We start from the raw sequence: 26,352 nt of genomic DNA on the forward strand, positions 1-26,352 counted from the left end.
TTCAGTATTTACACTGCAATCACTGTGCTCTTCGGGACTTCATGCCCCACACCAACTGTAGGGATTCAAGCTCTCAGGCAGCTGGCAGCGTACACACAGGCACCGGGCTCTGGTGTCAAACAGTGTAAGATTTATTATGCTTCATAAACTTCCACAGTGCGCAAATGAAAAGAAGCCACAGCATTTTTCCAACAAAAATGAATACCAAAAAACAGTCCTTTCACTGGGCAGATAAAATATTTCAAAACAGTCTCACCCATTCAGTTGTAAATCCACCTGACAGGCTCTGGCAGAGACTGTCCACCATTAACAGTCTTTTCCCTCACCAAACACCTCAGACGCTGCTGAGCTACCCAGCTACCTGTTATTAGACGAGCAAACCCCGGGCTGGAGTGTATGGGAGTGACCTTTCTCCCCCAGGATCTTTTGGTCGCTCCTAAATCCTGGACCCAAAATGCGGTCCATTAAAAAAATCCTCTCAGTGACCTATTGTTCCTGGCGTATTTTCTTCCGAGACTTACATCACCGAGGCCAGCCACCTTGGTGACACATGCCTGCTGTCCAGGACTTTACTTCCTGCTTCTCTACAAATTATATAGAATATTGAAAGCATATCTGTAGAAAAATATGGAAGGCCCTGGCATGAGAATGTGACTGCTAAGAATAGTGACGGCAGTCCATGACACAACATATGCTTTATTAACTCTAATAATATAATAAACTGATAAAAACAGTAAGAACATTATAACATCTGCTGCTCAGAAAAACCTCCCGGCCGGTCCCCACCCATCAAAGCTTCTGTCCATGAAAGGTGTGGTGTCATCATGCTGGGGGCTCAACCACGGGAACACTGCCTGTGTGACAGAATAACAATATTAGTGATTGGTCATATAGGATTATAAACTACTTCATATTAAGATCTATGGACGTTCAAGTCCCCTCTCACCTTACATATCACCTTTTACTCACCTGTGCCCATTCCTGTCCCAGCTCTTCCCCAGACACTGCTGTTCCAGCTCTACAATATCAGACACTGCTGTTCCATCTCTACAATATCAGACACTGCTGTTCCAGCTCTATTATATCAGACACTGCTGTTCCAGCTCTACAATATCAGACACTGCTGTTCCAGCTCTATTATATCAGACGCTGCTATTCCAGCTCTACAATATCAGACACTGCTGTTCCACCTCTACTATATCAGACACTGCTATTCCAGCTCTACAATATCAGACACTGCTGTTCCAGCTCTATTATATCAGACGCTGCTATTCCAGCTCTACAATATCAGACACTGCTGTTCCACCTCTACTATATCAGACACTGCTATTCCAGCTCTACAATATCAGACACTGCTGTTCCAGATCTACTATATCAGACACTGCTATTCCAGCTCTACTATATCAGACACTGCTATTACAGCTCTGCAATATCAGACACTGCTGGTCCAGCTCAGCAATATCAGACACTGCTGTTCCAGCTCTGCAATATCACACACTGCTGTTCCAGCTCCGCTATATCAGACACTGCTATTACAGCTCTGCAATATCAGACACTGCTGGTCCAGCTCAGCAATATCAGACACTGCTGTTCCAGCTCTGCAATATCACACACTGCTGTTCCAGTTCTGTTATATCAGATATTGCTGTCCCAGCTCTGATATATCAGGCATTGCTGTTCCAGCTCTGCTACAGCAAACATTGCTGTTGCAGCTCTGCTATAGCAAACATTGCTGTTCCAGTTCTGCTATAGCAAACATTGCTGTTCCAGCTCTGCTATAGCAAACATTGCTGTTCCAGCTCTACTATAGCAAACATTGCTGTTCCAGTTCTGCTATAGTAAACATTGCTGTCCCAGCTCTGCTATAGTAAATATTGCTGTCCCAGCTCTGCTATAGCAAACATTGCTGTTCCAGCTCTGCTATAGCAAACATTGCTGTTCCAGCTCTGCTATAGCAAACATTGCTGTTCCAGCTCTGCTATAGCAAGGATTGCTGTTCCAGCTCTGCTATAGCAAACATTGCTGTTCCAGCTCTGCTACAGTAAACATTGCTGTCCCAGCTCTGCTATAGTAAACATTGTTGCCCCAGCTTTGCTATATCAAACATTGCTGTCCCGGCTCTGCTATATCAAACATTGCTGTCCCTGCTCTGCTATATCAAACATTGCTGTCCCAGCGCTGCTATATCAAACATTGCTGTCTCAGCTCTGCTATATCAGAAATTTCTGTCCCAGCTTTGCTATACTAATTTGACTTCTCCTCTACAACCTATTACATCTTTGACACCACTTCACCCTGACTCATCCGTCCTGCTGCACCAGCACCACCTGTCCGCATTGCTCAAGAACTGCTCTTCTGGACCAGCGGCTTTGAGGATCCACCTAACCGGATGAGACATAACACTGCCACTCCACCTAATCCTATGCTCTCCTATGGACTTCTAATCCGCCCTTACTGTATACAGCCACTCCACCCTCATCTCTTCCTGATCACTACAGCCGCTCCCTACATCTGCATGTAAATAGCATTTCAGTCCAGTTGGCTTTAAATAAACCAGCGCTCATAGACTTCACTGCGGTGAATGTTTTCCTTTCAGTGTTTTTTCATTTCCACAATTGTTCCCATGAGTTGTTCACCTGTCCCAGCTCCAGTATGGTGCTTTGTGTCATCATTCCCCTACGCGCGTTTCCTACTATGGTAACCCGGCAAGTGTCTCTGATATCATCACCCCAGGCCTTGTGAAGCTGACTATTGTGACAGCAAGGACAGCAGTTACTTGGCTGTGCCGCAGCCAGGTGTCTGACTGTGTACTTAGCTCAGCTGTGTCTGAGTGTTGTACGCACAAGCGTCTCTCCTACAACAAGGTGCCTGATTGTCTACCCAGCTCTGCTGTTTGTCAGTGCTGTCTGTACACCCTGCTCTCCTACAGCAAGACCCACTGACTTCACTGACCCACATGGCGTCCGGCCAGTCCAGCTCAGCTGCACCGATGTCTCCACTCTACGCTCCACACACGACCTACTGCAATGCACGTATATCAGGCCCAGCTCATCTGTCATAGCGAGGCTAGGGGAGCAGTGATAGCCCCCCACAGCCACCTCTGGGGGCTTCTGTGCTCATCTACATCCATAGACATTAATATGGAGAAAGGTATGTGCCCCCCACATCCACCTCCGGGGGCTTCTCTGTCCTCATCTACATCCATAGACATTAATATAGAGAAAAGTATGTGCCCCCCACATCCACCTCCGGGGGCTTCTCTGTCCTCATCTACATCCATAGACATTAATATGGAGAAAGTATGTGCCCCCCACATCCACCTCCGGGGGCTTCTCTGTCCTCATCTACATCCATAGACATTAATATGGAGGAAAGTATGTGCCCCCCACATCCACCTCCGGGGGCTTCTCTGTCCTCATCTACATCCATAGACATTAATATGGAGGAAAGTATGTGCCCCCCACATCCACCTCCGGGGGCTTCTCTATCCTGATCTACATCCATAGACATTAATATAGAGAAAAGTATGTGCCCCCCACATCCACCTCCGGGGGCTTCTCTATCCTGATCTACATCCATAGACATTACTATAGAGAAAAGTATGTGCCCCCCACATCCTCCTCCAGGGGCTTCTCTGTCCTCATCTACATCCATAGACATTAATATAGAGAAAAGTATGTGCCTGTTATGCACACGCCCGGGCTAAGCGGCGTGTGCGTGTGATTGTAGTGATTCCACTGGACCGTGCCGGAGAGTGAATGCCTGGAGGGGCGTGACTAAGTATTCACCCGATCCGACCAGGGTCGCACGACGGCATACGACGCCAGTGCACCAAGGAGGAACCGAGCAGAGGGACCAGGTGCTACTCCAGGACAGACCCCGGACACTCGCTGTTGACCCACACAGGGGAATACAGGAACAGGCTGGTAGGCTGGCACACAGACTGGAGGGTATAGGCAGGCACGACTGGTATGCAGGCAGGCGGGTATGCAGGCAGGGGGGTAAAGGCAAGCACAGCTAGAGTGCAGACAGGGAGGCACTAGCAGGTAGGAACACAGGCGGGATAGGACCCAGTACACACCGGGACTCAGGAACAATACAGGCAGAGGGTTACAGGCAAGCACAGCTAGAGTGCAGACAAGGCTGAGCAGGGAGGACAGGGCTCTGTTCACACGGAACAGACAGGAAGGGAAAGACAGAGCCAGATACTCACACAGTACTTGCAGAGACAACAAGCAGGAGTTAGGTACGAGTTCAGACTCTGCAGAAAAAGGAAGGGAACGGACATAGAGGCAAAACAGGTAAAGGACAGGAGAGAGTTCAGACTGGAACTGAGTGTACGGAGGAGACCGACACTGCAGAGGGATACAGGAGCGGGTCTGGGAATACGGCCCCCAGAGAGGCGGAACGAACAGGCAAGGAGCGTGTTCAGACAGGACAGACCAGACACAGGAGCGGGTCTAGGAAATCGGCCACTAGAAGGCGGAGCGAACAGGCAAGGAGCGTGTTCAGACAGGACAGACCAGACACAGGAGCGGGTCTAGGAAATCGGCCACTAGAAGGCGAGAGGAACAGGCTAGGAGCGTGTTCAGACAGGTCAGACAAGATACAGGAACGGGTCTAGGTAATCGGCCCCTAGAAGGCAGGAGGAACAGGCTAGGAGCGTGTTCAGACAGGACAGACAAGAGAACACAGAAAGGACTCAGTTCAGACACGGGAACTAATACCGAAAAGCAGAAGACATACAGGACTCAGTTCAGACAGGCCTGGAAATACAGCCTCCAGGAAAGGCAGACAAGGAAACAAAGAACGGGACCTGGCACCTTCAGAGTGCAAGCACACACTGAAGGAAACACTATGCTCAGGCAGGGATAGAAGGGAGCTGCTGAGCTATATACCAGGTGACAGACAGCAATAGGCTGAGGACGCACAAGGGGTGTGACCCACAGCAGGTACAAAAGGCAGGAAGTGATCGGGCGCCACCCTTAAGCAGCAGAAACAGACACAAACAGACAGCATGGAGGGAAGCCAGAGAGACATTCTGGACAGGAGATCAAGTGCGCCCTCTTGCACAGTGGGAGATGGACCACCATGCAAGGACGCCGCCAGGTATGTTACAGTACCTCCCCCCTTACGCCCCCTCTTCTTCAGGCCTGCCAGAATCTTCCGCAGGGAATTCGAGGGCCAGTCGTTCACTGGGTTGGAGGGGGACAGAGACTTAAGGGTAATCTCTGCTTCGAGGTACATCTTGTCAAGCTCACAGGAAGAAATAGACGGGTTATCAGGTACATAATGAGGAAAAGTCACTGTCTCTTTGTTATCTGGTGATATCCCGGAGGATTCAGGAAACAACTGGAGGTCCTCCGCCGGGTCAGAAGAGTGCAGAGGCTCAGAGAAAACAACTGCTTCAGAGTACACTAGGTCGGACTCACTGGAGGAAGCAGGCGAGGTATCGGGTACCGAGTATAGGAAAGTCTCTGTCCATTCACCACCAGGTGGCACCCCGAAGGGTTCTGGAGACAGCTGGCGGACCTCCGCCTGGTCAGAGGGGTGTAGAGACTCACGGGTAACCTCTGCTTCAGAGTACACTAGGTCGGACTCACTGGAGGAAGCAGGCGAGGTATCGGGTACCGAGTATAGGAAAGTCTCTGTCCATTCACCACCAGGTGGCACCCCGAAGGGTTCTGGAGACAGCTGGCGGTCCTCCGCCTGGTCAGAGGGGTGTAGAGACTCACGGGTAACCTCTGCTTCAGAGTACACTAGGTCGGACTCACTGGACGAAGCAAGCGAGGTATCAGATCCAGGATATAGGAAAGTCTCTGTCCATTCACCACCAGGTGGCACCCCGAAGGATTCTGAACACAACTGGAGGTCCTCCGCCTGGTCGGAGGGGTGTAGAGACTCAGGAGTAACCTCTGCTTCGGAGTACACTAAGTTGGACTCACTGGACGAAGCGAGCGAGGTATCAGGTACAGAGTATAGGAGAGTCTCTGTCCTTTCGCTACCAGGTAGCACCCCGAAGGGTTCAGGAGACAACTGGAGGTCCTCCGCCTGGTCGGAGGGGTGTAGAGACTCGGAGGTAACTACCACTTTGGGGTACCCATTGTCAGGCTCACAGGACGAAGCGGACAAAGTATTGAGTACCGGGTGTAGAGAAGTCTCTCTCCATTTGTCATCGAGTGGTATCCCGGAGGGTTCAGGAGGCAACAGGGGATCCTCCGCCAGGTAGTAGAGGTGCACAGACTCTGAGGTAACCACAGCTTTGGAGCATCCTTGGACATGCACACCGGTTAAAGAGAAAGAAGCATCTGATGCCGGGTGCAGGAAGTTCTCCTGTGTGGAGTCTGGATGGGCAGAAGTCTCTTCGGCCAGGAGAACTGGTGCACTACCCACGCACATTACCCATTGGGGTTTCTCCGGGATACAGGGAGATGAAGCTTCAGTAGGGACTTCAAGGTTGGGGTCAGGAGGTCTCAGGGAGGACAGACCCTGGCGTGACGGCTTGCCTCTAAGTCTAGCACGTCTGGACTGCCTCTTGAGGTTGAGAGAAGTATTCCGGAAAGCGTAGTCACCCTGTGAGGATTCTGGGTGGGCAGTAGTCTCATTGGGCTGGAGGACTATTGCGCTACCCACACACATTACCCGTCGGGGCTGCTCCGGGATATTGGGAAGTGAAGCTTCAGCAGGGGCTTCAGAGTTAGGGTCCTCGAAGACCATACGAAAGGCCACCAGGAAGGCCTGCAGGTCAAGGATGACAGGATCCCATGCTTCCCATAGGGGGGTGACCCATTTCAAGGCATCACCCGCTAGGTAGTCAATCATAAAGGCCACTTTAGCCCAATCGGAAGGAAAATAGAGAGGGTAGGCCTTAAAGTGTAGCATGCATTGCTCCACAAATGCACGACACTGTCTTGGATCCCCATAGTAACGTGGCGGATCCGCAGGAACGAGAGCTGATAGATCCATCTGGACGGGTGCGTAATTCGCCTGGAACTCAGCTAAAGGGGGAAAAAAATTTATTTATTTATTTTAATGCATGTATTCGCTGGAAAAACTTCTCAAAGAGCGAAGGCCGTGGGGCTCAACGGGAACCATGGCCTGAGCATGCTGTTATGCACACGCCCGGGCTAAGCGGCGTGTGCGTGTGATTGTAGTGATTCCACTGGACCGTGCCGGAGAGTGAATGCCTGGAGGGGCGTGACTAAGTATTCACCCGATCCGACCAGGGTCGCACGACGGCATACGACGCCAGTGCACCAAGGAGGAACCGAGCAGAGGGACCAGGTGCTACTCCAGGACAGACCCCGGACACGGCTGTTGACCCACACAGGGGAATACAGGAACAGGCTGGTAGGCTGGCACACAGACTGGAGGGTATAGGCAGGCACGACTGGTATGCAGGCAGGCGGGTATGCAGGCAGGGGGGTAAAGGCAAGCACAGCTAGAGTGCAGACAGGGAGGCACTAGCAGGTAGGAACACAGGCGGGATAGGACCCAGTACACACCGGGACTCAGGAACAATACAGGCAGAGGGTTACAGGCAAGCACAGCTAGAGTGCAGACAAGGCTGAGCAGGGAGGACAGGGCTCTGTTCACACGGAACAGACAGGAAGGGAAAGACAGAGCCAGATACTCACACAGTACTTGCAGAGACAACAAGCAGGAGTTAGGTACGAGTTCAGACTCTGCAGAAAAAGGAAGGGAACGGACATAGAGGCAAAACAGGTAAAGGACAGGAGAGAGTTCAGACTGGAACTGAGTGTACGGAGGAGACCGACACTGCAGAGGGATACAGGAGCGGGTCTGGGAATACGGCCCCCAGAGAGGCGGAACGAACAGGCAAGGAGCGTGTTCAGACAGGACAGACCAGACACAGGAGCGGGTCTAGGAAATCGGCCACTAGAAGGCGGAGCGAACAGGCAAGGAGCGTGTTCAGACAGGACAGACCAGACACAGGAGCGGGTCTAGGAAATCGGCCACTAGAAGGCGAGAGGAACAGGCTAGGAGCGTGTTCAGACAGGTCAGACAAGATACAGGAACGGGTCTAGGTAATCGGCCCCTAGAAGGCAGGAGGAACAGGCTAGGAGCGTGTTCAGACAGGACAGACAAGAGAACACAGAAAGGACTCAGTTCAGACACGGGAACTAATACCGAAAAGCAGAAGACATACAGGACTCAGTTCAGACAGGCCTGGAAATACAGCCTCCAGGAAAGGCAGACAAGGAAACAAAGAACGGGACCTGGCACCTTCAGAGTGCAAGCACACACTGAAGGAAACACTATGCTCAGGCAGGGATAGAAGGGAGCTGCTGAGCTATATACCAGGTGACAGACAGCAATAGGCTGAGGACGCACAAGGGGTGTGACCCACAGCAGGTACAAAAGGCAGGAAGTGATCGGGCGCCGCCCTTAAGCAGCAGAAACAGACACAAACAGACAGCATGGAGGGAAGCCAGAGAGACATTCTGGACAGGAGATCAAGTGCGCCCTCTTGCACAGTGGGAGATGGACCACCATGCAAGGACGCCGCCAGGTATGTTACAGTGCCCCCCACATCCACCTCCAGGGGCTTCTCTGTCCTCATCTACATCCATAGACATTAATATGGAGAAAAGTATGTGCCCCCCACATCCACCTCCGGGGGCTTCTGTGCTCATCTACATCCATAGACATTAATATGGAGAAAAGTATGTGCCCCCCCACATCCACCTCCGGGGGCTTCTCTGTCCTCATCTACATCCATAGACATTAATATGGAGAAAAGTATGTGCCCCCCCACATCCACCTCCAGGGGCTTCTCTGTCCTCATCTACATCCATAGACATTAATATGGAGAAAGTATGTGCCCCCCACATCCACCTCCGGGGGCTTCTCTGTCCTCATCTACATCCATAGACATTAATATGGAGAAAAGTATGTGCCCCCCACATCCACCTCCGGGGGCTTCTCTGTCCTCATCTACATCCATAGACATTAATATAGAGAAAAGTATGTGCCCCCCACATCCACCTCCGGGGGCTTCTCTGTTCTCATCTACATCCATAGACATTAATATGGAGAAAGTATGTGCCCCCCACATCCACCTCCGGGGGCTTCTCTGTCCTCATCTACATCCATAGACATTAATATGGAGAAAGTATGTGCCCCCCACATCCACCTCCGGGGGCTTCTCTGTCCTCATCTACATCCATAGACATTAATATGGAGGAAAGTATGTGCCCCCCACATCCACCTCCGGGGGCTTCTCTGTCCTCATCTACATCCATAGACATTAATATGGAGGAAAGTATGTGCCCCCCACATCCACCTCCGGGGGCTTCTCTATCCTGATCTACATCCATAGACATTAATATAGAGAAAAGTATGTGCCCCCCACATCCACCTCCGGGGGCTTCTCTATCCTGATCTACATCCATAGACATTACTATAGAGAAAAGTATGTGCCCCCCACATCCTCCTCCAGGGGCTTCTCTGTCCTCATCTACATCCATAGACATTAATATAGAGAAAAGTATGTGCCCCCCACATCCACCTCCAGGGGCTTCTCTGTCCTCATCTACATCCATAGACATTAATATGGAGAAAAGTATGTGCCCCCCACATCCACCTCCGGGGGCTTCTGTGCTCATCTACATCCATAGACATTAATATGGAGAAAAGTATGTGCCCCCCCACATCCACCTCCAGGGGCTTCTCTGTCCTCATCTACATCCATAGACATTAATATGGAGAAAGTATGTGCCCCCCACATCCACCTCCGGGGGCTTCTCTGTCCTCATCTACATCCATAGACATTAATATAGAGAAAAGTATGTGCCCCCCCACATCCACCTCCAGGGGCTTCTCTGTCCTCATCTACATCCATAGACATTAATATGGAGAAAAGTATGTGCCCCCCACATCCACCTCTGGAGGCTTCTGTGCTCATCTACATCCATAGACATTAATATGGAGAAAAGTATGTGCCCCCCACATCCACCTCCGGGGGCTTCTCTGTCCTCATCTACATCCATAGACATTAATATGGAGGAAAGTATGTGCCCCCCCCCCACATCCACCTCCGGGGGCTTCTCTGTCCTCATCTACATCTATAGACATTAATATGGAGGAAAGTATGTGCCCCCCACATCCACCTCCAGGGGCTTCTCTGTCCTCATCTATATCCATGGACATTAATATGGAGAAAGTATGTGCCCCCCACATCCACCTCTGGGGGCTTCTGTGCTCATCTACAGCCATAGACATTAATATGGAGAAAGGTATGTGCCGCCCACATCCACCTCCAGGGGCTTCGATGTCCTCATCTACATCCTTAGACATTATATGGAGAAACTATGTGCCCCCCACATCCACCTCCGGGGACTTCTCTATCCTCATCTACATCCTTAGACATTATATGGAGAAAGGTATGTGCCCCCCACATCCACCTCCGGGGGCTTCTGTGCTCATCTACATCCATAGACATTAATATGGAGAAAAGTATGTGCCCCCCACATCCACCTCCGGGGGCTTCTGTGCTCATCTACATCCATAGACATTAATATGGAGGAAAGTATGTGCCCCCCACATCCACCTCCGGGGGCTTCTGTGCTCATCTACATCCATAGACATTAATATGGATAAAGTATGTGCCCCCCACATCCACCTCCGGGGGCTTCTCTATCCTCATCTACATCCTTAGACATTATATGGAGAAAGGTATGTGCCCCCCACATCCACCTCCGGGGGCTTCTGTGCTCATCTACATCCATAGACATTAATATGGAGGAAAGTATGTGCCCCCCACATCCACCTAAGGGGGCTTCTGTGCTCATCTACATCCATAGACATTAATATGGAGGAAAGTATGTGCCCCCCACAACCACCTCCGGGGGCTTCTGTGCTCATCTACATCCTTAGACATTATATGGAGGAAAGTATGTGCCCCCCACATCCACCTCCGGGGGCTTCTGTGCTCATCTACATCCTTAGACATTATATGGAGAAAAGTATGTGCCCCCCACATCCACCTCCGGGGGCTTCTGTGCTCATCTACATCCATAGACATTAATATGGAGGAAAGTATGTGCCCCCCACATCCACCTCCGGGGGCTTCTGTGCTCATCTACATCTACAGACATTATATGGAGTTGGTTGCTTTGTGGCTTCTCGTTCTTCTGGGAAAACTTTCTAAAATAAATTCTGTCTCCCAAGTGTCTGTGGGACTTTCGTCCTTTCAGGGGAGCATTTGTGAGGTCAGACACTGATGTTGGGCTACGGATCCAGCATTGTAATCTTAGTCTGGTTCATCCCAGAGATGTTCGATGGGCTTGAAGTCAGGGGCAGTGAAATGGCCTTACCAAAATTGTTCCCGCAAAGTTGAAAGCTACAATTGTCACTAATGCTTTGTGTGCTGAACCATTAGAAGTAAGGGGCCAAGGCCGAGTGCATCGCATTATCCCTCCTCCACCAAACTTTACAGCGGGCACAATGTAACCAGGCCTAGCTCATACATACAGAATACCCGTCACTAAGCTGTATGGACTGGCCGTCTAACTATTACCACATCTTTGGGATTTCTGCCCCTCCACCTTTGCTGTCTTGATACTCTCCTTTATGGATACTCTCTTTTAAAGGTTATTCGCATCAGCTTTGATATTGTTATATTGTGTTCTCTATTATTTTGCATGATCTGAGTGTTAACATTTACAGGGTGTGTTTTTCACACAGATGATCTGATGACAGTTTTATGACAAAAAACTTTTTCAGAATCTAAAAACTTACTCCACCAGGGCTGCGAGGTGGTGAGACACTGAAGATGGGCCCGTCCGGCTCGCTGCTCCCGACATCGTCATTCAGAAAAGTGAAGAAGGTGTCCTGCTCGGGGTCAGCTCCGCTGGCTTGGCTTTGTATTTCCTCCTTGTTCCATTCTTCATAGGCGTTGTACCCTCCCCACTTCGTAGTCTTCAACCTGTGAGAGATGAGACACAGTGTCGATAGTGATAAACGCTGAACTATCATTGTCTGTAGGCATTTTGTAGGCTAGTCTTGATGGGTCATTGTGTCGTTGTTTTATGTTTGTTGGTGTAGCGGCCGTTTCTAGTCTTGATGGGTCATTGTGTCGTTGTTTTATGTTTGTTGGTGTACCGGCCGTTTCTAGTCTTGATGGGTCATTGTGTCGTTGTTTTATGTTTGTTGGTGTAGCGGCCGTTTCTAGTCTTGATGGGTCATTGTGTCGTTGTTTTATGTTTGTTGGTGTAGCGGCCGTTTCTAGTCTTGATGGGTCATTGTGTCGTTGTTTTATGTTTGTTGGTGTAGCGGCCGTTTCTAGTCTTGATGGGTCATTGTGTCGTTGTTTTATGTTTGTTGGTGTAGCGGCCGTTTCTAGTCTTGATGGGTCATTGTGTCGTTGTTTTATGTTTGTTGGTGTAGCGGCCGTTTCTAGTCTTTATGGGTCATTGTGTCGTTGTTTTATGTTTGTTGGTGTAGCGGCCGTTTCTAGTCTTGATGGGTCATTGTGTCGTTGTTTTATGTTTGTTGGTGTAGCGGCCGTTTCTAGTCTTGATGGGTCATTGTGTCGTTGTTTTATGTTTGTTGTTGTAGCGGCCGTTTCTAGTCTTGATGGGTCATTGTGTCGTTGTTTTATGTTTGTTGGTGTAGCGGCCGTTTCTAGTCTTGATGGGTCATTGTGTCATTGTTTTATGTTTGTTGGTGTAGCGGCCGTTTATAGTCTTGATGGGTCATTGTGTCGTTGTTTTATGTTTGTTGGTGTAGCGGCCGTTTCTAGTCTTGATGGGCCATTGTGTCGTTGTTTTATGTTTGTTGGTGTAGCGGCCATTTCTAGTCTTGATGGGTCATTGTGTCGTTTTATGTTTCTTGGTGTAGCGGCTGTTTCTAGTCTTGATGGGTCATTGTGTCGTTGTTTTATGTTTGTTGGTGTAGCGGCCATTTCTAGTCTTGATGGGTCATTGTGTCGTTTTATGTTTGTTGGTGTAGCGGCCGTTTCTAGTCTTGATGGGTCATTGTGTCGTTGTTTTATGTTTGTTGGTGTAGCTGCCGTTTCTAGTCTTGATGGGTCATTGTGTCGTTGTTTTATGTTTGTTGGTGTAGCGGCCGTTTCTAGTCTTGATGGGTCATTGTGTCGTTGTTTTATGTTTGTTGGTGTAGCGGCCGTTTCTAGTCTTGATGGGTCATTGTGTCGTTGTTTTATGTTTGTTGGTGTAGCGGCCGTTTATAGTCTTGATGGGTCATTGTGTCCTTGTTTTATGTTTGTTGGTGTAGCGGCCGTTTCTAGTCTTGATGGGTCATTGTGTCGTTTTATGTTTGTTGGTGTAGCGGCCGTTTCTAGTCTTGATGGGTCATTGTGTCGTTGTTTTATGTTTGTTGGTGTAGCTGCCGTTTCTAGTCTTGATGGGTCATTGTGTCGTTGTTTTATGTTTGTTGGTGTAGCGGCCGTTTCTAGTCTTGATGGGTCATTGTGTCGTTGTTTTATATTTGTTGGTGTAGCGGCCGTTTCTAGTCTTGATGGGTCATTGTGTCGTTGTTTTATGTTTGTTGGTGTAGCGGCCGTTTCTAGTCTTGATGGGTCATTGTGTCGTTGTTTTATGTTTGTTGGTGTAGCGGCCGTTTCTAGTCTTGATGGGTCATTGTGTCGTTGTTTTATGTTTGTTGGTGTAGCGGCCGTTTCTAGTCTTGATGGGTCATTGTGTCGTTGTTTTATGTTTGTTGGTGTAGCGGCCGTTTCTAGTCTTGATGGGTCATTGTGTCGTTGTTTTATGTTTGTTGGTGTAGCGGCCGTTTCTAGTGTTGATGGGTCATTGTGTCGTTGTTTTATGTTTGTTGGTGTAGCGGCCGTTTCTAGTCTTGATGGGTCATTGTGTCGTTGTTTTATGTTTGTTGGTGTAGCAGCTCGTTTCTAGTCTTGATGGGTCATTGTGTCGTTGTTTTGTTTGTTGGTGTAGCGGTCGTTTCTTGTCTTGATGGGTCATTGTGTCGTTGTTTTATGTTTGTTGGTGTAGCGGCCATTTCTAGTCTTGATGGGTCATTGTGTCGTTGTTTTATGTTTGTTGGTGTATCGGTCGTTTCTAGTCTTGATGGGTCATTGTGTCGTTGTTTTATGTTTGTTGGTGTAGCAGCCGTTTCTAGTCTTGATGGGTCATTGTGTCGTTGTTTTATGTTTGTTGGTGTAGCAGCCATTTCTAGTCTTGATGGGTCATTGTGTCGTTGTTTTATGTTTGTTGGTGTAGCGGCCGTTTCTAGTCTTGATGGGTCATTGTGTCGTTGTTTTATGTTTGTTGGTGTAGCGGCCGTTTCTAGTGTTGATGGGTCATTGTGTCGTTGTTTTATGTTTGTTGGTGTAGCGGCCGTTTCTAGTCTTGATGGGTCATTGTGTCGTTGTTTTATGTTTGTTGGTGTAGCAGCTCGTTTCTAGTCTTGATGGGTCATTGTGTCGTTGTTTTGTTTGTTGGTGTAGCGGTCGTTTCTTGTCTTGATGGGTCATTGTGTCGTTGTTTTATGTTTGTTGGTGTAGCGGCCATTTCTAGTCTTGATGGGTCATTGTGTCGTTGTTTTATGTTTGTTGGTGTATCGGTCGTTTCTAGTCTTGATGGGTCATTGTGTCGTTGTTTTATGTTTGTTGGTGTAGCAGCCGTTTCTAGTCTTGATGGGTCATTGTGTCGTTGTTTTATGTTTGTTGGTGTAGCAGCCATTTCTAGTCTTGATGGGTCATTGTGTCGTTGTTTTATGTTTGTTGGTGTAGCGGCCGTTTCTAGTCTTGATGGGTCATTATGTCGTTGTTTTATGTTTGTTGGTGTATCGGCCGTTTCTAGTCTTGATGGGTCATTGTGTCGTTGTTTTATGTTTGTTGGTGTAGCAGCCGTTTCTAGTCTTGATGGGTCATTGTGTCGTTGTTTTATGTTTGTTGGTGTAGCAGCCATTTCTAGTCTTGATGGGTCATTGTGTCGTTGTTTTATGTTTGTTGGTGTAGCGGCCGTTTCTAGTCTTGATGGGTCATTGTGTCGTTGTTTTATGTTTGTTGGTGTAGCGGCCGTTTCTAGTCTTGATGGGTCATTGTGTCGTTGTTTTATGTTTGTTGGTGTAGCGGCCGTTTCTAGTCTTGATGGGTCATTGTGTCGTTGTTTTATGTTTATTGGTGTAGCGGCCGTTTCTAGTCTTGATGGGTCGTTGTTTTATGTTTGTTGGTGTAGCGGCCGTTTCTAGTCTTGATGGGTCATTGTGTCGTTGTTTTATGTTTGTTGGTGTAGCAGCCGTTTCTAGTCTTGATGGGTCATTGTGTCGTTGTTTTATGTTTGTTGGTGTAGCGGCCGTTTCTAGTCTTGATGGGTCATTGTGTCATTGTTTTGTTTGTTGGTGTTGTGGCCGTTGTGATATGCTGAATTACCACTGATCTATAAGCTCCACGTCTAGTGTCTTTCTTCATTTCACAAGGCTGAACATGTTCTGGAATATACCGCTATAGCGGCACATTCCTCTTCTTCACCAAGGTGACAGGATAGATACATCATACTCCAGAAGACCAAGACGAGGTACATTGCAGAGCATTGCAATGGACTTACTTAAGTCTCCTTCCCCTCCCCTTGTCAAATACCAGTCTGGAGATTGCCAAAAATGTTCTTTTTTTCCCAGATATGATGGACAGATTATAGGGCTCCGGCTTTTATGGAATGCAAGGACTGAATCTCTACAAAGACAACAATGACGTTCCCCTCATCGGGTATCTGTTTCTTCCTAAATCATAAGGCACACGGTATACTGGACACCATAAGAAAGGGAGGGATTGAGCATCCGCAGGACATGATTATATAAAGATGCCTGGACTGAAACTTCATCGGGGGTTGGAAGTATTGGAGAAGAAGGAGTTCAATAATAAGGACAATTTTGCTTGTTTTAGATAAAGAGCAATAAGACAAGAAGCAACAAGATTGAGATGGCAGCAATCATGAGCAGCTGAAATAATCTCATATGATGAATTGCTTCATTTATAGGACATGAGTCTATTTCCACATGATCCTACAGAGAAGTCATCTGTGTGCCGGGGCTTCTGTAGATATGATACTGACCGGAGAGTGGGATATTCTCTAATATTTCACCAATGGGGAGGGCAGCGATGATCTTTACATCTACCACGGTCCATTATGAGGTAATAGGCTCATATAATGATCAGCGAGATGAAGACATTTCATATGTAATCCCTGGTTACGTCCAGAGTCCGGGATGTTTGAAGGATTTTATTAGTAATAGGACTCTCCGGTAATTAACTGAGTCAGCAGAGATGGACGACTGCAGCCGTTCACCTTTCTCAAATCGATTTGTTGTCCTTGCTGAGAGGGGCTGTGAGGAGCTCGGCCGGAGTCATCACCCTGCAGGAGCGGTATGGATCCACTGAAAAGCAAAAGGATTGAAGGACGGAGGCAGCGAGTGACGCTACACAGGAGCCGCACACCGTCAGTACCTGCCGGCCCAATGCTGGTCCGACTGATAACTCTGCCTCCCATAGTCCGGTCGGCAGAACCGGGTGTGCATGTACTCTGGGTAAGAGGAGTCAAGTATACTGTCATAGAGAGAAATTAAAATCTATGAGATATCTCCGCAAAGGGGACATCTCACCCTCACATTGAACATATGGGATTAATTGTGGCTCAGAGAAACTAATTATAAGTGAGGAAGTGAGAGAGAGCTAGCACTTCCAACACTGAAGTAGGGACCTCCTGCAGTTGTAAGGAGATGGACATGTGTGTGTAATGTGAGAAGTGTTAAAGGTATGTAATGTGAACTGTGTTGTGAATTGTGATGTTTGTTAGACATGTGTAGTTTGACTAGTTAGCTAATATTTGGGACTAAACCCTGCTTGACCACCCAGGGAACCCTCTACCGCCCGGTACCTCTCCACTAGGCCCACCAGGTCGTCTGCATTTTGGGGATCTCCCTGGGCAACTGAATCGGATTGGGCAGTGAGTGGATAAACCGATCCATGACGACTCTCTTGACCATCTGGGCTGTGGAACAAGTCTCTGGCTGCAGCCACTTCTGTACCAGGTGCAAAAGATCAAACATTTGTGACCGAGGAGGTTGGTCCCTCTGTAAGTCCCAGAGGTGGACTTGTTGTGCCCTGACTACCAGGGTTACACCTAGCCGTGCCAGGATCTCAGCTTTAAGCTTGCTATACTCCTTAGCGTCCTGTAGGGCCAGATCAAAGTACACCTTCTGTGGTTCCCCGGTCAGATATGGCTCTAGAACCTCCGCCCACTGCATCGGTGGTAGTCTCTCACGGTCCGCCACTCTCTCAAACACTGCCAGGAATGCCTCAATGTCATCCCCCGGAGTCATCTTTTGTAACGCCCCTCTCACGGTTTTCCTCACCTGGGTCTCGTCTCTTCGTCCTGGAGGTGGTGCGGCTTCTCTGACGTGGACGGCCTCTGCCAGGAGCCTCATCTGCTCCATCTGTTGCTGTTGAAGCTGGAATTGTTTTATTAACAATTTGTTGGTCTCCTGCTGAGCTTGCTGTTGATGCATATTCGCCTGCACCAGTTGCTTTATCAGCTCCTCCATGCTGCCGGACGACCCTTGCTGGCTGGCGGCCTTCACCCAGGACATATACGGGTTCCTGTAGCAGCCACACTGCCCCTTGGGATTCTAGCACCAATTATAGGGTTTTGTACTCACTCAGCCGCATTAGAGGTATTCACAGGATACTGTTTCTTTAAAATGTCCAAGGCAGGTTTATTTAGGCTTCATAAACCGCACTTTCAAAGCAAACAAAACACAGCCTTCTCCTACCCAAAGTAACAAAGCAGCAAAATAAACAGTCAATATAGCAAAGCCCCAGCCGTTTATATGAAGTGCTTGTCTGAGCAGCACCTGCACGGCCTGCTCACCGTGCACAACACACAGACAGACTGAGACCGGCGCAGCTGCCTTAAATCAGGCCTTACAAGACCTGGACTGGAGGTAAGTGGGCAGCTGATCCCCCCCAGCTCTTTCAGCTGCTCGGAAAACTCGGCCCAATAATCCGGGCCCATAGAACACCTCTCAGCACTATGTGTGCTGGAGCCAGCTTTCCGAGTCCTTGAGGACACGACCTGTCGGGCTGCAACCTTACTATATAAATATATAAAACAACAGAATGTAACTGCAAGTAAATGAAACTTCTGTGAAATCAAACTGTCCACTTAGGAAGCAACACTGATTGACAATCAATCTCACCTGCTGCTGTGCAAATGGAATAGACAATAGATGGAAATTATTGGCAATTATCAAGACACCCTCAATAAAGGAGTGGTTCTACAGATGGGGACCACAGACCACATCTCAGTACCAATGCTTTCTGGCTGATGTTTTGGTCACTTTTGAATGTTGGTTGTGCTTTCACACTCGTGGTAGCATGAGACGGACTCTACAACCCACAGAAGTTGCTCAGGTAGTGCAGCTCATCCAGGATGGCACATCTATGCGAGCTGTTGCAAGAAGGTTTTCTGTGTCTGTCAGTGTAGTGTCCAGAGGCTGGAGGCGCTACCAGGAGACAGGCCAGTACACCAGGAGACGTAGGAGGGCAACAACCCAGCAGCAGGACCGCTACCGCCGCCTTTGTGCAAGGAGGAACAGGAGGAGCAATGCCAGAGCCCTGCAAAATGACCTCCAGCAGGCCACAAATGTGCATGTGTCAGCACAAACGGTTAGAAACCGACTCCATGAGGGTGGTGTGAGGGCCCGATGTCCACAGATGGGGGTTGTGCTCACAGCCCAACACCGTGCAGGACGCTTGGCATTTGCCACATAACAACAGGATTGGCAAAGTGGCCACTGGCGCCCTGTGCTCTTCACAGATGAAAGCAGGTTCACACTGAGCACATGTGACAGACGTGACAGAGTCTGGAGACGCCGTGGAGAGCGATCTGCTGCCTGCAACATCCTTCAGCATGACCGGTTTGGCAGTGGGTCAGTAATGGTGTGGGGTGGCATTTCTTTGGAGGGCCGCACAGCCCTCCATGTGCTCGCCAGAGGTAGCCTGACTGCCATTAGGTACCGAGATGAGATCCTCAGACCCCGTGTGAGACCATATGCTGGTGCGGTTGGCCCTGGGTTCCTCCTAATGCAGGACAATGCCAGACCTCATGTGGCTGGAGTGTGTCAGCAGTTCCTGCAAGATGAAGGCATTGAAGCTATGGACTGGCCGCCCGTTCCCCAGACCTGAATCCGATTGAGCACATCTGGGACATCATGTCTCGCTCCATCCACCAACGTCACGTTGCACCACAGACTGTCCAGGAGTTGGCGGATGCTTTAGTCCAGGTCTGGGAGGAGATCCCACAGGAGACCATCCGCAACCTCATCAGGAGCATGCCCAGGCGTTGTAGGGAAGTCATACAGGCACGTGGAGGCCACACACAATACTCAGCCTCATCAGGAGCATGCCCAGGCGTTGTAGGGAGGTCATACAGGCACGTGGAGGCCACACACAATACTCAGCCTCATCAGGAGCATGCCCAGGCGTTGTAGGGAGGTCATACAGGCATGTGGCGGCCACACACAATACTCAGCCTCATCAGGAGCATGCCCAGGCGTTGTAGGGAGGCCATACAGGCACGTGGAGGCCACACACAATACTCAGCCTCATCAGGAGCATGCCCAGGCCTTGTAGGGAGGTCATACAGGCACGTGGAGGCCACACACAATACTCAGCCTCATCAGGAGCATGCCCAGGCGTTGTAGGGGGGTCATACAGGCACATGGAGGCCACACACAACCTCATCAGGAGCATGCCCAGGCGTTGTAGGGAGGTCATACAGGCACGTGGAGGCCACACACAATACTCAGCCTCATCAGGAGCATGCCCAGGCGTTGTAGGGAGGTCATACAGGCACGTGGAGGCCACACACAATACCCAGCCTCATCAGGAGCATGCCCTGGCGTTGTAGGGAGGTCATACAGGCACGTGGAGGCCACACACAATACTCAGCCTCATCAGGAGCACGCCCAGGCGTTGTAGGGAGGTCATACAGGCACGTGGAGGCCACACACAATACTCAGCCTCATCAGGAGCATGCCCAGGCGTTGTAGGGAGGTCATACAGGCACGTGGAGGCCACACACAATACTCAGCCTCATCAGGAGCATGCCCAGGCGTTGTAGGGGGGTCATACAGGCACATGGAGGCCACACACAACCTCATCAGGAGCATGCCCAGGCGTTGTAGGGAGGTCATACAGGCACGTGGAGGCCACACACAATACTCAACCTCATCAGGAGCATACCCAGGTGTTGTAGGGAGGTCATACAGGCACGTGGAGGCCACACACAATACTCAACCTCATCAGGAGCATGCCCAGGCGTTGTAGGGAGGTCATACAGGCACGTGGAGGCCACACACAATACTCAGCCTCATCAGGAGCATGCCCAGGCGTTGTAGGGAGGTCATACAGGCACGTGGAGGCCACACACAATACTGAGCCTCATCAGGAGCATGCCCAGGCGTTGTAGGGAGGTCATACAGGCACGTAGAGGCCACACACAATACTGAGCCTCATCAGGAGCATGCCCAGGTGTTGTAGGGAGGTCATACAGGCACGTGGAGGCCACACACAATACTCAGCCTCATCAGGAGCATGCCCAGGCGTTGTAGGGAGGTCATACAGGCACGTGGAGGCCACACAATACTCAGCCTCATCAGGAGGATGCCCAGGCGTTGTAGGGAGGTCATACAGGCACGTGGAGGCCACACACAATACTCAGCCTCATCGGGAGCATGCCCAGGCGTTGTAGGGAGGTCATACAGGCACGTGGAGGCCACACACAATACTCAGCCTCATCAGGAGCATGCCCAGGCGTTGTAGGGAGGTCATACAGGCACGTGGAGGCCACACACAATACTGAGCCTCATTTTGACTTGTTTTAAGGACATTAAATCAAAGTTGGATCAGCCTGTAGTGTGTTTTTCCACTTTAATTTTGGGGGTGACTCCACATCCAGGCCTCCATTGGTTAATAAATGTGATTTCCATTGATGATTTTTGTGTGATTTTGTTGTCAGCACATTCAACTTTGTACAGAACAAAGTATTCAATGAGAAGATTTCATTCATTCAGATCTAGGATGTGTTATTTGAGTGTGGGAATTGGAGGTGTATATACCATACGGTCACTGTCAGGTCCCTAATAACCGGCCTAGAAGTGGAAGCAGCTGCGACCTCGTCAAACACTTGTCAGTGAATTGTGTAATTGTCCTGACAATTGGAGGCAGCGGAGTTGCGTCCCCCTGACAAACTAGTAACAGTGGTGGTACCTGTGTGACCCCTCGGCTGTTATTCTTATACATATACTGATGTTAAGTATTATGGTGGGCCAGTCATCATTTGTGTATCCTCTACAGCAGGGTTCCCCAACTCCAGTCCTCAAGGCCCACCAACAGGTCATGTTTTCAGGATTTCCTTAGCATTGCACAGGTGATGGAATTATTGCCTGTGCAGGTGATGGAATTATCACCTGTGTAATACTAAGGAAATCCTGAAAACATGACCTGTTGGTGGGCCTTGAGGACTGGAGTTGGGGAACCCTGCTCTACAGTACACAGTGTGTGGATGCACGAGCTGCACTGACTGGTCTATGGTGCTCTGCTTCTTCCGCAGCTCTTGGATATAGTTTTCCACAGATATGGCGCTTCTCTCAGCCATAGACCTCTTCTTTTTCTTCCCCTTGAACATTTCTGATGGATGCGGCAGGGTGTCCAGGAGCGGCTGTTGCATGCTGTTCCATTTGACATCTGTCCTCCAAGTTTCATAACCGGACATCTTAAAGGGTCCAAAAAACAACAACAACAAAAAAACAAAAGCAGTAAGTACATAGACAAGTGTCATTATATTATTGTTGCACTTATCAGTGCTATACGGGGCCACATGGACAGCCCGGGCCTGTTCAGGACGATATAGTGAATGGTTTGGACTCATTCCTGCAGTGCTGTGATGTCTCCCTCCTCTTCCTCTCCTCCGGTACAGGCGGCATTATGTAGAGAGTGATGTTCTGCTGCGGTGGCCTCCTGATCTGACTTCCTCTGTGCAGCACAGGTCAGTTTTTAGCAGTCTCTCCTGTGCAGATGCCCATGACGATGTCTTTCACGCCAGCACTTTATGGCCCCAACCACTTCACCTTCCCCAAAAGTTGTAAAAAAAAAAAAGCAAAGAAAAAGTCTCAAAAAAACAACAGCTTAAAAAAACCCCTAAATTCAAGGAAAATAAAGACGTTCTGATCTTGCAATGCGGTGACACAAACCAAAATGTCAAATTTTGGAAAAGTCTATAAAAAAAAAAAAAAAGCAAACAAACATAATAAAAGTATAAAGATGTGGTAAGTGCACTGAAGGCGGAGTACGACTGCCAGCTCATATGTACTTAACAGTAAATGCAGGGCAGACTTGCAACAACGACAGAATTTCTTACCGATCCCGGGATTCCAGGGTTATAGGTACTACAAGTAAAAAAAATAAAGTTATTGTATGAGAAAGCCCCAGAAAATAAACAGATGTCAGGCGGATAGTGATGGGGGTAAGAGGGATGAGTGAGGGAGAAACGGTCACTACTTACCTGGGCAGTCTCATGATACGATCCCAAAACTCAGGTCCGTAGTGCTTCTCTGGGTGAAGGAGTGGTGAGTGAGGAAGGATGGGCTCGGGGAGCAGACGGCTGACCGTCCGGGATCGTCTGCGGGACATGACGAAGATCAGGACAGGCTCTACATGGTGATCAGCAGCAGAGAGGTGGGCATGGTGCGCTCCTTCATGGGTGACTGATACGAGGCCATCACCAGCCTCATGAGTGAAGCGCCCGTCAGTGGGCAGGAGGGGGTGTCAGCTCTACTACATGTAATCCGATATGTCGGGATATCATCAATTGCTTTCTCTACTTACGTTATATAGGGGATGTAGTTTTCGCTGCTAAATTCATCATACATCTTCACTGGCTTCCAACTAAACTCGGAAGAAACAACAATGCGATCGTTACCTGTCTGTGACTCATCGTGACCTCATATTCACCTACCGATCCTGTGCCGCCCCTGTGCGCCGCTGCTGGGACGAGGAAGGAAAAGGATCTACAGACAGTGGAAATCACCGCACGGTGTGACGCTCTGCGGCAAAACATCGCTGCCGAGTTATCAGCGAGCTGCTTATTGGTGACAAAGCAACCCAACCAACTAACACAAAAGGCCGGCCGCCCTCACACCATCTGTCATCGCACATATCACACTCTCTGCCGCAGGTTTCCCCACACCCTGTGGTCTCTCCCACCAAAACTAAGCCTCTTCTCCTCACACACTCTCCTCTTTTTCTCTTCACACTCACCTCTTCTCCTCACACTCATCTTCTCCTATCACCCTTTCTTCTTCTCCTCACCTATACTCTTCTCCTCACACCGTCCCATCATTCTCACATTGTCCACTTCTCTTCTCCTCATGCGCTGTTTCCTTTTCCTCACACTTCTCCTCAAACTTTTCTTCTCCTCACACTCATCTCCATTCACCCCTTATGTTCTCGCACCTCTTCTCCTCACTCTGCTTACACCCCGTCTTCTCCTCACACTTCTCTCTTCACCCCGTCTGCACCTCACTCTCGTCTTCTCCTTACACCCCGCCTTCTCCTCACACCCCGTCTTCTCCTTACACCCCGCCTTCTCCTCACACCCCGTCTTCTCCTCACACCCCGCCTTCTCCTCACACTCCGCTTTCTCCTCACACTCCGCCTTCTCCTCACACTCCGCCTTCTCCTCACACTCCGCCTTCTCCTCACACTCCGCCTTCTCCTCACACTCCGCCTTCTCCTCACACTCCGCCTTCTCCTCACACTCCGTCTTCTCCTCACACCCCGCCTTCTCCTCACACCCGCCTTCTCATCACACCCCGCCTTCTACTCACACCCGCCTTCTCATCACACCCCGCCTTCTACTCACACCCGTCTTCTCACACTCCGCCTTCTCCTCACACTCCGTCTTCTCCTCACACTCCGCCTTCTCCTCACACTCCGCCTTCTCCTCACACTCCGTCTTCTCCTCACACTCCGCCTTCTCCTCACTCCGCCTTCTCCTCACACTCCGTCTTCTCCTCACACTCCGTCTTCTCCTCACACTCCGCCTTCTCCTCACACTCCGCCTTCTCCTCACACTCCGCCTTCTCCTCACTCCGCCTTCTCCTCACACTCCGTCTTCTCCTCACACTCCGCCTTCTCCTCACACTCCGCCTTCTCCTCACTCCGCCTTCTCCTCACACTCCGCTTTCTCCTCACACTCCGCCTTCTCCTCACACTCCGCCTTCTCCTCACACTCCGCCTTCTCCTCACACTCCGCCTTCTCCTCACACTCCGCCTTCTCCTCACACTCCTTCTCCTCACTCCGCCTTCTCCTCACACTCCGCCTTCTCCTCACACTCCGCCTTCTCCTCACTCCGCCTTCTCCTCACACTCCGCCTTCTCCTCACACTCCGCCTTCTCCTCACACCCCGTCTTCTCCTCACACCCCGTCTTCTCCTCACACCCCGCCTTCTCCTCACACCCCGTCTTCTCCTCACACCCCGCTTTCTCCTCACACCCCGCCTTCTCCTCACACTCCGCTTTCTCCTCACACTCCGCCTTCTCCTCACACTCCGCCTTCTCCTCACACTCCGTCTTCTCCTCACACTCCGCCTTCTCCTCACACTCCGCCTTCTCCTCACACTCCGTCTTCTCCTCACACCCCGCCTTCTCCTCACACCCGCCTTCTCATCACACCCCGCCTTCTACTCACACCCGCCTTCTCCTCACACTCCGCCTTCTCCTCACACTCCGTCTTCTCCTCACACTCCGCCTTCTCCTCACACTCCGTCTTCTCCTCACTCCGCCTTCTCCTCACACTCCGCCTTCTCCTCACTCCGCCTTCTCCTCACACTCCGCCTTCTCCTCACACTCCGCCTTCTCCTCACTCCGCCTTCTCCTCACACTCCGCCTTCTCCTCACACTCCGCCTTCTCCTCACACCCCGTCTTCTCCTCACACCCCGCTTTCTCCTCACACCCCGTCTTCTCCTCACACCCCGCTTTCTCCTCACACTCCGCTTTCTCCTCACACTCCGCTTTCTCCTCACACTCCGCCTTCTCCTCACACTCCGCCTTCTCCTCACACTCCGCCTTCTCCTCACACTCCGCCTTCTCCTCACACTCCGTCTTCTCCTCACACTCCGCCTTCTCCTCACACTCCGTCTTCTCCTCACACCCCGTCTTCTCCTCACACCCCGTCTTCTCCTCACACTCCGCTTTCTCCTCACTCCGCCTTCTCCTCACTCCGCCTTCTCCTCACACTCCGCTTTCTCCTCACACTCCGCCTTCTCCTCACTCCGCCTTCTCCTCACACTCCGTCTTCTCATCACAGTCCGTCTTCTCCTCACACTCCGCCTTCTCCTCACACTCCGCCTTCTCCTCACTCCGCCTTCTCCTCACACTCCGCCTTCTCCTCACACTCCGTCTTCTCCTCACACTCCGCCTTCTCCTCACACTCCGTCTTCTCCTCACACCCCGCCTTCTCCTCACACCCCGTCTTCTCCTCACACCCCGTCTTCTCCTCACACCCCGTCTTCTCCTCACACTCCGCTTTCTCCTCACTCCGCCTTCTCCTCACTCCGCCTTCTCCTCACACTCCGCCTTCTCCTCACACTCCGCCTTCTCCTCACTCCGCCTTCTCCTCACACTCCGTCTTCTCCTCACAGTCCGTCTTCTCCTCACACTCCGCTTTCTCCTCACACTCCGTCTTCTCCTCACTCCGCCTTCTCCTCACACTCCGTCTTCTCCTCACAGTCCGTCTTCTCCTCACACTCCGCTTTCTCCTCACACTCCGCCTTCTCCTCACACTCCGTCTTCTCCTCACAGTCCGCCTTCTCCTCACAGTCCGTCTTCTCCTCACACCCCGCCTTCTCCTCACACTCCGCCTTCTCCTCACACTCCGCTTTCTCCTCACACTCCGCCTTCTCCTCACACTCCGTCTTCTCCTCACAGTCCGCCTTCTCCTCACAGTCCGTCTTCTCCTCACACCCCGCCTTCTCCTCACACTCCGCCTTCTCCTCACTCAGCCATCTCCTCACACCGTGTCTTATTCTCTCGCTCTTCTCCTCACACCTTGTTTTATCCTCCTGACCCTTCCCCTCACACTCCTTTCCCACTCGTGTCTTTTCCTCACACCTCAGTCTCTTGGTCGAGTGACTTGGTCGCTTTTTATTTTCCCGCTCGCAGGTGCCGTTGGACAGCTGCGCAGTACAGCGCAAAGACACGTGACACAAGAGCGGAGAGCATGGAGTTGACGTCATGCAGTGAGCGGGCTAGTTTCATAGGTGGGTGGTTGGGCGACACACTGGGC

At 50.4% G+C, this 26,352-nt stretch overlaps 1 protein-coding gene across 1 annotated transcript; it reads right to left on the minus strand.

Annotated features, from left to right (window-relative positions):
• Positions 1–758: 758 nt before the first annotated feature.
• On the minus strand, positions 759–26,282 carry INCA1 (inhibitor of CDK, cyclin A1 interacting protein 1). Its single transcript, XM_073654561.1, has 7 exons — positions 26,178–26,282; positions 22,892–22,951; positions 22,569–22,685; positions 22,425–22,452; positions 21,589–21,779; positions 11,764–11,950; positions 759–854 (listed from the first exon to the last, which is right to left on the minus strand). Exons 2-7 carry the CDS (start codon positions 22,933–22,935, stop codon positions 759–761), a joined length of 663 nt encoding a protein of 220 aa, XP_073510662.1. The 5' UTR covers positions 22,936–22,951; positions 26,178–26,282.
• Between the last annotated feature and the right edge of the window lie 70 nt (positions 26,283–26,352).

The sequence above is a fragment of the Phyllobates terribilis genome, unplaced genomic scaffold (assembly GCF_046119375.1).
Source record: "Phyllobates terribilis strain yellow unplaced genomic scaffold, ASM4611937v1 Scaffold_11__3_contigs__length_659146591, whole genome shotgun sequence".
In the NCBI taxonomy this organism is placed as follows: Eukaryota; Metazoa; Chordata; class Amphibia; order Anura; family Dendrobatidae; genus Phyllobates; species Phyllobates terribilis.

Bases quoted from the DNA above. Each gene is read 5' to 3' on its own strand.
- INCA1 (XM_073654561.1), bottom strand. From the start codon at position 22,935: ATGTATGATGAATTTAGCAGCGAAAACTACATCCCCTATATAAC. The intron at 22,453-22,568 runs GTAAGTAGTGAC...TTTTACTTGTAG, and splicing joins CGTATCATGAGACTGCCCAG to TACCTATAACCCTGGAATCC. The intron at 11,951-21,588 runs GTCAGTGCAGCT...CATCTCTCACAG, and splicing joins AAGCAGAGCACCATAGACCA to GTTGAAGACTACGAAGTGGG.